General features: G+C 39.5%; 2 protein-coding genes and 1 non-coding gene across 4 annotated transcripts; 2 read left to right on the forward strand and 1 right to left on the reverse strand.

Moving 5' to 3' along the window:
• Positions 1–825: 825 nt before the first annotated feature.
• LOC114827606 (tubulin alpha chain-like) lies at positions 826–3792 on the forward strand. 2 transcript variants are annotated; one of them, XM_070807278.1, is made up of 4 exons: positions 917–1209; positions 2227–2832; positions 2931–3391; positions 3474–3792. In XM_070807278.1, exons 1-4 carry the CDS (start codon positions 1117–1119, stop codon positions 3628–3630), a joined length of 1317 nt encoding a protein of 438 aa, XP_070663379.1. In that variant the 5' UTR covers positions 917–1116; the 3' UTR covers positions 3631–3792. The 2 variants fall into 2 exon arrangements, with proteins under 2 accessions (XP_028965533.1, XP_070663379.1); XM_029109700.2 differs by having other exon boundaries at positions 826–1209; positions 2931–3792.
• On the forward strand, positions 1898–2007 carry LOC114819370 (small nucleolar RNA snoR99). Its single transcript, XR_003766426.1, has one exon. It is a non-coding gene; the product is annotated as a small nucleolar RNA snoR99 (small nucleolar RNA).
• Positions 3793–4266: 474 nt separating the features above from the next.
• Positions 4267–6565, reverse strand: LOC114827607 (uncharacterized). The gene is made up of 4 exons (XM_029109701.2): positions 6098–6565; positions 5404–5627; positions 5041–5148; positions 4267–4506 (listed from the first exon to the last, which is right to left on the reverse strand). The coding sequence occupies exons 1-4, from the start codon at positions 6309–6311 to the stop codon at positions 4384–4386; spliced, it is 669 nt and encodes a 222-aa protein (XP_028965534.1). The 5' UTR covers positions 6312–6565; the 3' UTR covers positions 4267–4383.
• Positions 6566–9543: the final 2978 nt, after the last annotated feature.

Raw genomic sequence — 9543 nt, forward strand, 5'->3', positions numbered from 1 at the left:
GGCTTTTAAGAGCTTCAAGGTCAGCATCATGCATATTAGGAAAAACATTAGGAAGAGAATCCATTTGCTTAAGACTTATGGCCATGCGAAAAAAAAGTCTGAAACTACTCCACAGCCAACCTTTTCATATCAGAAGACTTTGATATCCAAGCACCTTGGTTGTTAATAGAAATGATATGAGAAGTGATTTATTCACCCCACGGTCTCCCATCTGCCAGCGAATCTGCTTCATTTCTCCAGCGATACGTCGACGTTGTGTTGCTCTCCACCTTCTGCTCCCCTACGCCAACCTATACGACCCCAGTCTGAGTCATCTTCGCTTCCACCACCTTCGTAGAATTGATTTGCACCTCTTCTCCTCCTTTGTGGATCTCCATTCCCCACTCCACATTCGTGGTTAGAGATGTTACCTTCAGTTTTTAATCGGAACTTATATTTTTATTTATTTATTCTTAAATTTTACATTGAGCTTCTCATATTTCTTAAATAACTAGAGTTTTTAATAATTCAAATAAAATATTAAACATTACATTAACGAAATTGACCAAATTGGCTAAGAGGTGTGCTATCCACACACCCCATTTTACTTTTCACACACCTCTTGATAATTCATGTCCGTTGATCTTCTTCAATTCATCCGATCCGACGGTCGAAAATTAAAAAGATGTATGAGAAGTAAAATAGGGTGTGTTCCCATTGGCTAATTGTTAAAAATGGATAGACCAAATCGGCCAAATTGAAAATAAGAGAATTAAATTGACCCCACATGTAAAACTCAAAAGATCATCTTGGCATTTAAGCCTTTAAATATCCAAAAAATAAGATAGAAAAGCCAACCGCGGTTAGAAGAGGTGGTTAAGCCAGACCAGCACCACATAAAAGACAGCCCACCACTAAATCCTGGCCGTCCGTTCCCTCCCCAACTACCTCTGGTTAAATTTCGCATCTCCTCCCTCGCATTTCCGCCTATAAATACCTCCCCGAAATCCCCCCATCCGATCTCATCAGAAACAGAGGGTTTCACAGAGGGCGTCTTAATAAACGCTTTCGGCTCTTCTTCTTGTTTGTTACAGCCTCTCGTTCTTCGGTTTCGTATCGCGGTTTCGATCGGCAAAGATGAGGGAGTGCATTTCGATCCACATCGGCCAGGCTGGTATCCAGGTCGGCAATGCCTGCTGGGAGCTTTACTGCCTTGAGCATGGCATCCAGGTATCCTCGCTCTCTACATTTATCCATCAATTTTGTTCGTATGCACATTGGCATTTCCGATCTGTGATTTGTTCGGTTTCTGATAGATCTGTGACTATTACGCTGCGATTCTTCGTGATTTGTATTGGATCTGTGTTTTTATCTGCATTTGACTCAGTTACCAATCAGATCTTTGTTTTATGAGAATCGATGCACCTAGAAATGTGGATTTTGATTTGTATGCGAAATTAGTGTTGTCAAATCATTTGATTTTCCTTGGATCTATGATTCAGTGCTGTTGTTTTTGACAGACAAATGGCATATTCTGAAAAATTCGGAGTTTGGGTTGTAATTATCTTTTAATTGAACCGATTTTGTTCCTCAGATTGTATATTTTTATGTTATTTCCCATATTTTGTGCTCTTATTGTAATGTGATGGTGAAATCGCATCCAAAGAGCAAGCATATTCTCGGTGGCCGCCTAAGAGCTTTTGCCCGTCGCCGGGTTTGACAGCTTATGCTGCTTTTATCCTTACTTGGATGTCTGAGATTTAAAATCTTTGTTATGTTTCTTCGTTTTCTTCACCATTTAAATTTTTTTTTTTATTGAAAAACAGACTGGATTGATTACCATTTATGATTTTGAAATATTGTCTCATTTGGCTTTGTAATTTGGGACTTTACGTCTGCCCCGTTAGCAGTGGTTTGAGTGCTATTGGGATGAACAGGTTCCTCAAATTAATCTACCCCCATCCTTTTCACTTTGTCAGCTTTTTTCTTCTTCTTGTGTCTTGCTGATCATTTTTGGATGGGATAGGTTAATTCTTTTCACAATGCTTTGCTTTGGTGGTTCTTGTTTTGAAAATTTGTTACGAGTTCACGTGGATGCTTTGAATTTGTTATTGAGCTGTTTGTTAATTTATAATTGACAGTAACTCATTAGCATTTAAAGATAGTAACTCCATGGAATTTGGAATTTTATTGTGTTTTTTTACTTGATTTGTGGATTAGTTGCTAATTTTCTGTGTTCTTGTACAGCCTGATGGCCAAATGCCTAGTGACAAGTCCGTCGGTGGAGGTGATGATGCCTTCAACACCTTCTTTAGTGAAACTGGAGCTGGAAAGCATGTGCCTCGCGCTGTGTTTGTTGATCTTGAGCCCACTGTCATTGATGAAGTGAGGACCGGAACTTACCGCCAGCTCTTCCACCCTGAGCAACTCATTAGTGGCAAGGAAGATGCTGCCAACAACTTTGCCCGTGGTCACTACACCATCGGCAAGGAGATTGTTGATCTCTGCTTGGACCGCATCCGTAAACTTGCTGACAACTGCACTGGGCTTCAAGGGTTCCTTGTTTTCAATGCTGTTGGTGGAGGAACTGGCTCTGGTCTTGGGTCCCTTCTTTTGGAGCGTCTCTCTGTTGACTATGGAAAGAAGTCAAAGCTTGGGTTCACCGTGTATCCATCTCCACAGGTTTCTACATCTGTGGTTGAGCCCTACAACAGTGTCCTCTCAACCCACTCCCTCCTGGAACACACTGATGTTGCAGTGCTCCTTGACAACGAGGCTATCTATGATATCTGCAGGCGCTCTCTTGACATTGAGCGACCCACCTACACCAACCTCAACCGCCTTGTGTCTCAGGTACACAACTTTCTGGTTTAAATTTTGAAGACAACTTAGATCACATTGATTTGTACGGAGTGGATTGTTACTAAATTATGTTTCTGATTTGTTTTCAGGTAATTTCCTCTTTGACTGCTTCTCTGAGGTTCGATGGTGCACTTAATGTGGACGTGACTGAATTCCAGACCAACTTGGTCCCATACCCCAGAATCCACTTTATGCTTTCCTCATATGCACCGGTCATCTCTGCAGAGAAGGCGTACCATGAACAACTCTCTGTGGCTGAAATCACCAACAGTGCCTTCGAGCCCTCATCCATGATGGCAAAGTGTGATCCCCGCCACGGCAAATACATGGCCTGCTGTCTGATGTATCGTGGTGACGTTGTACCCAAGGATGTGAATGCTGCTGTTGCCACGATCAAGACCAAGCGTACCATTCAGTTTGTGGACTGGTGCCCTACTGGATTCAAGTGCGGCATCAACTACCAGCCACCTACTGTTGTCCCAGGAGGCGACCTTGCGAAGGTGCAGAGGGCCGTGTGCATGATCTCCAACTCGACCAGTGTTGCTGAGGTGTTCTCCAGAATCGACCACAAGTTTGATCTCATGTATGCCAAGCGTGCCTTTGTGCACTGGTATGTGGGTGAGGGTATGGAGGAAGGAGAGTTCTCTGAAGCCCGTGAGGACCTTGCTGCCCTTGAGAAGGATTATGAAGAAGTTGGTGCCGAGGCTGATGAAGGCGAGGACGATGGTGAAGACGAGTACTAAACGTTTCAAACTGAAGTTTCTATCGTTTGTTATTGTTCTAGTCTGAGTGTTGCCGTTTGTTATTGTAGTCCGAGTGTTACCGTTTGTTGGTTTGCCCATAAGACCTTGTGTTGTAATGGCTTCAGCTCTGTTGAAAACTATGTTTTGTGCTTGCCTACTTAATCTGCACTGTGAGTTGGATTAGTATATGATATTTTGCTATTGCCAATGTTAATTTCGTACAATAACCTCTCCCTTTGGTGCTGTTGTCCACGAGGGTTCTTTTTATTCGATATGAAAGAAAGGACCAAAACGTTCAAACAATGGAATGCCTATCCATGCCAATGACCCCAACACGAGTCGCTTCGCTCACAGAGATGACTCAAATTCCAGCTGAAGAGTGAGCGACGGTGCGGCTGAGTTTGACGCTAACGGGTGCTTGAAACGATCCGGTGACAGTTTTCGGAGGTTTTCCCAAGAAATGCTCGTGCAAAATAGATTTCTTATTTTCATAGGACAAGCATTCACATACCGCACCAGCATGCAGAAATTTAGGCTATTTTGTATACGTTGTTCATAACGAAACTTCAAGTGGGAAATTACTATAAATTAAAACCATTGTTCGTAAAAATGTAAGGCGACATTGTTCAAGGGCATTAACCATAACAGCATCGCTTGCGATCATAGAGATTGGAGACAGAAATAAAAAGAAAACCAAGTTATTTATAAGTTTGAGATTTATACAGAGAAAGAATAAACAAGAGGCTCTAGTTGGCCGAAACCTGTATTTGGAGTCTAAGTTATGTGAAAGACTTGCGCTTCACTTTACACGCGGTGCTATTTGAGAAATCCTTTCATCTTCCAGAAGTTCGTACGGATCAATGTATTGGAGTGGTGATATCTGAGAACTGCTTCCGTCGTGGACAAAAGTTGATCCAAAGTACTGCCCAAGAAGATTGGAGGATCAGAATAAGTTCAATTAATATACATAGTTGAAATATGCGTTCCTATTTACACAGGTAATGATTTCACCTAACATGCATCTACCCTGAAGAAACTTAACGTTATATAAGAGCAGTTAGCAACGTGTTTTGTACACCAAACAGGGGAATAACTTGTCAGACGATAATTTTTGTCCTACACCTTAACAGCTTAAACTCCTGAGAATAATGGTAAACTACAAAAACATAAACTTAGTATCAGAATGAAGATTCTAAGTTTGAATCCTTACAACTGTCAATGCCATCTATACTGAATTCTACATGTTGAGCTCTTCGGTGATAGGGAAACGCTCCCTCACATCCTAACAACTTTATGTTTAGGGAATAATGGTACACTAACAAAAATTTAACAATAACGAAGCAAACTGCCTACTAAAGGTGAAGGATTGGCATTTGTAATAATACACATTCGGATGTCTGGATGGCAAGCAAGATTAAAATTAAGAACGAATTTAAGGCCAAGGAAGAGGGTTTACCAAGTAGAGAGCAGAGAAGAGTGCTACAGTTATGAGGATCAATGGCCAAAACCCCAAGAAGAATGTCCCTCCAATCGTCAGCAAGAGTCTGGCCCGAGGGATTAACCCCTGAAAACAGATGAAGAAGTTATGCACATAACTTTTTCGCAAGTTTATTGTCACATGCACAGATGAAGAAGCTAAATACGTAGTTTTGACACTTGGTGCAACTCATCTCATGATACACCAAGAAGCAATTGCCGTCTATTATACTAACGGTTACTGTAAACGTAAGATATGATGTGCCAAAGTTTCACCTAAAACAGCCACTTCCATAGAAAATTACAAGAAACAAAACCAATAACGAAATAAAAGTGATTCAACCTCGAGGCCTTCGCTGTTCAATTGCATGGACCGCTCCCTTTGATTTGCTAGGCTTTTCTCAATTTCGGTTGAGACAGCATTTCTAGCTGAGAAACCTCTATCTTCATTCCTCATCTCATCATTCATTCCGTACTCGGTCCTCTCTCTTTCCTCAAGCAAAGAAGTGGGATTCATACCCCTCCTCCTTAATTCCTTCATAAACAGCGACTCAGGCGGTTCTTCACCTGAAACGTACACTTCAAACTCAGCAACATATAGATGCAAGTTGCAACCATTCCCTTTAAGTTGTAGTTATCTCCTCAGAAATACCATACAAATTCAATCTTTGTGCTTAATTTACCAGAATTAGTTTCCCAGTTTTAACTACCCAGTAATTAACCGACCTTTTCCTAAGTAAAATTAAAGTGACCATTAGTTTTTCACTTATAAACATTAAAAACATAGACAATATGAACTTCTTCATACAAAACAAAGAAACCCATATTTCAAACACAACCCCTTTGTATGCAACCGAGTTCGAATCTCCCTCCTCGCAGGTTAGATTAGCTTAAAGTAGAATATCGCTTGTATCAGAACAACTCCCCAAAATGTCAACAAACCCCAACTTTCACATGCTAAATAAGAACCAGAAAATAATTTAAAAGCAAAAAAAAAAAAAAAGAAAAAAAAAAGAAAAGAATTTTGAAGAGCCCACCATTGCTTTTGCTGTCAGATTCTTGAGCTTTGCAGCAGACCCCAAATCTCCTCCTATCTCTCAATAGATATCCAGACCCCCTGTATCCTGACAACCTGATTAAACATTTCCTGGACTGATTTTCCGAGAAAACCCGGCTGGATTTTCCGGGAAAATTCGACTGGGAAACTGGGATTGAAGAGAGAGGGGACTTCAACATTTGAATAGACGCCATTCTCAATGAAAAAATAATCTCATTTCACTTCGCTTCCGATGGCTAAAAGAAAGAAGAAGAAAAAGAAGTGATTCTTTTTCAGAACGAAGGCTTTGTGCAGAGAATCAGAGGTGAAGAAGCAAGTGGTGACAAGGTGTACGGGTGTATTTTAGCGGCAGAGAGGTGTTGGCGGCTAACTTGCGCGGGAAATGGCGTGGTTACGTGGTCTGCTAAGTGTGGCTGAAACTTGCGGCCAGAGAGAGACGTTATTCAACGTTCTATTTTTCCCCTTTGGTGTATTTATTCTTCTATTTTTTTTTTGGCCAATTTGGAGGAAATCAAGAGCAATGACGTTTTAATCAAATTAATACAGTAATTGTTATTTTTTGTATTGCAAAGCAATAACGTTAGTAAGTTAGACCACTAGTTATTAGAAGAAAGAAGAATAAGTGGAGATTGAACCTCTACTAGAGTATATAGGCTTGATTGTTTTCTACCATTGTGTCACTACGGTAAAGTGCTATATGTTATTAAATCTTAGGCTTTTTAGCTAAAGTGGTATATGAGATTTGCATAACACATAACTTTGGTCTCTAAGATTGAAAATCAATAGAAATGGTTTCTGAGATTGTCCACTATCCATTATTTTGGTCATTCTTTTAAAAAACTCCGTTAAGTGATTCCGGAGCTCATATTGGAAACTGAGATTTTTGGCCGGAAGTTTGGACAATTTTCAAAACTTTGTAACTCAATCGTTTCTTAACCAAATTCGACTCATAATATATCAAAATGAAGATAGAAAAGTGTAGAACAAGATTATACCTATTTGGAAGCCCAATGGTTGCCGGCCATTTTCGGAAAATAGCTTGAAAGGTGTCTGGTCCATGGGAAAACTGGGAAACTCGCCAAAAACTGGGTAAACTTTAAACGTTCATAACTTCTTCAGTACTCAACGAAATCAAGTGATTCAAAAATGAAAATCATACTTCTCGATGAGACGAAGAGAATGGTACTCGACGGCTAACTCGCCGTGGTTTGGCCGGAAAACTGCTCGTAAATGGCTAACTCGAAGAGACCAAGACAACCACTTTTGAGCCGTTTTCCGGCCAAACCATGATGATTTAGCCATAAAAAAGGTACCATTCTCTTCGTATCGTCGAGAAGTATGATTTTCGGTTTTGAATCACTCGATTTTGTTGAATATTGAAGAAGTTATGAACGTTTAAAACTTACCCAGTTTTCGGCGAGTTTTCCAATTTTTCTGTTGACCAGTCACCTTTCAGGCTATTTTCCACCCAAACCATGGCGGGTTAGCATTTAAGAAAGGTACTATTCTCTTTTTAATGTCAAGAAGTATGATTTTAATTTTTGAATCACTCGATTTCGTTGAGTATTGAAGAAGTTATGAAAGTTTAAAGTTTACCCAATTTCCGGTGAGTTTTCCAGTTTTCTTGTGGACCGGTTACCTTTTAGGCTGTTTTCTTGCCATCTCTGGCAACCATTGGGCTTCCAAATAGGTATAATCTTGTTCAACACTTTTCTATCTTCATTTTGATATATTATGGGTCGAATTTGGTTAATAAACGATTGAGTTACGAAGCTTTGAAAATTGCCTAAACTTCCGGCCAAAAATCTTAGTTTCAAATATGAGCTCCGGGACCACTTAACGGAGTTTTTAACGGAAGGACCAAAATAATGGATGGTGGACAATCTCATAAACCATTTCTATTGATTTTCAATCTCAGGGACCAAAGTTATGTGTTATGCAAATCTCAAGGACCATTTTGACTAAAAAGCCTAAATCTTAATCTAGTTTGTTTATTGTTTGTTTTGTTTTCAATACAACTTTGTCAATGGTTGAATAGTCCACTTCGGGTAACGGAATATTCATTCCGGCGACAAAACATTCCATTTTCGGCATCAATTCGTGGTTGAGCACGACAGTCCAAGACGCCCATCAGGGATTTTCAGACACCAAATTGGGTTGTTTGAGCACCGTTTTTCCGTAATCTTTGTAATTTTTATTAACTTTCTAAGTAAAAGTTGTTTTACTAGAGGCATAAGAGTGGTCTGTGCCACAAGAGGAGTGGAAATTGGTTTACAAGGGACCAAGTCAAAATTTTAGTGAACATCATGAGCATACTTAAGTTGGTGAATATGAAGCCCAGTAAGGTCACGAGTAACTTGTAAACCCAAGAAATAACTGGGGGAGGGTGCAAATCCTTGATGTCAAACTGTTAACTCGCACCACCCACATGATTGTTGCCGGGCGAATTCTTTGTTATATCAAGGGCACCCTTGATTTCGGCATCACTTTGCACCCTCAACCTTCTTTCACATCCTTGTCCGCCTACTTCGATGCTGATTGGACGGGTGTGCTAAGACGACATGGCTTTGTTTTCTTCTTAGGAAGCTTGGTGTTCTTGTACTTTTTTTCTTCTTCAATTATGATAACTTGAGTGCCACCTACTTAGCTGCTAATCCCAGTCATCATGCTCGTATGCGCCATATTGAGCCTAATTTTTCCTTCAATTATGAGTTACTTTGCTCCAAACTCATTCGATCAGACTCGTCCAGTTAATTATGGATTATTCTCCATCATTATTGTTAATTGTATATTATGTAAGTGATATTTGTAATTAGTGTATGATTCCTACCTTAATATTAATGTAACTATATATATATATAATATATATTGTACTACTATTTACCCATTAATACAAGGAGTCATATTTCTACATAACCTTCTCTACTCGTTTATAAAAGAAAAATGATCTTGACGTGGAAAACAAATTGTATCATGTCCGAATAATATGTATAGGAGACACGAGAAAAAGTAGCATCAAATAACTGGATAAAGAAAAGTGAGACATACTTGGGAGAGAGGTTCCAATACTTTTTTAACAATGAAAGAAACATACCACTAAACTAATAGTTTGTTGAATATATTACTGTCTTGAAAATTAAAGAGTGGATAAATGAGAAATCTACAATTATTGAGTAAGATGATGTAATTGTTGTATCATAGTCACACCTACAATGATTTGTTTAATCTTATATAGTTTTATACTCATTAGAAGTCTTGGTAGATCAATCTCAAAACATAGTTTTCAGTTTCAAAAGCATGTATAATTGAGGCTCTAAGTATATTTGTTTAAGTAAGGCAAGACGCTGCCAGCTGCCAAGAATTTCATGAATCATGCTAGAAGCCCAAAAGAAACGGATCTGCTGAAAAATACTCTCTCAGGTGTGA

The sequence above is a fragment of the Malus domestica genome, chromosome 10 (assembly GCF_042453785.1).
Source record: "Malus domestica chromosome 10, GDT2T_hap1".
Classification (NCBI taxonomy): Eukaryota; Viridiplantae; Streptophyta; class Magnoliopsida; order Rosales; family Rosaceae; genus Malus; species Malus domestica.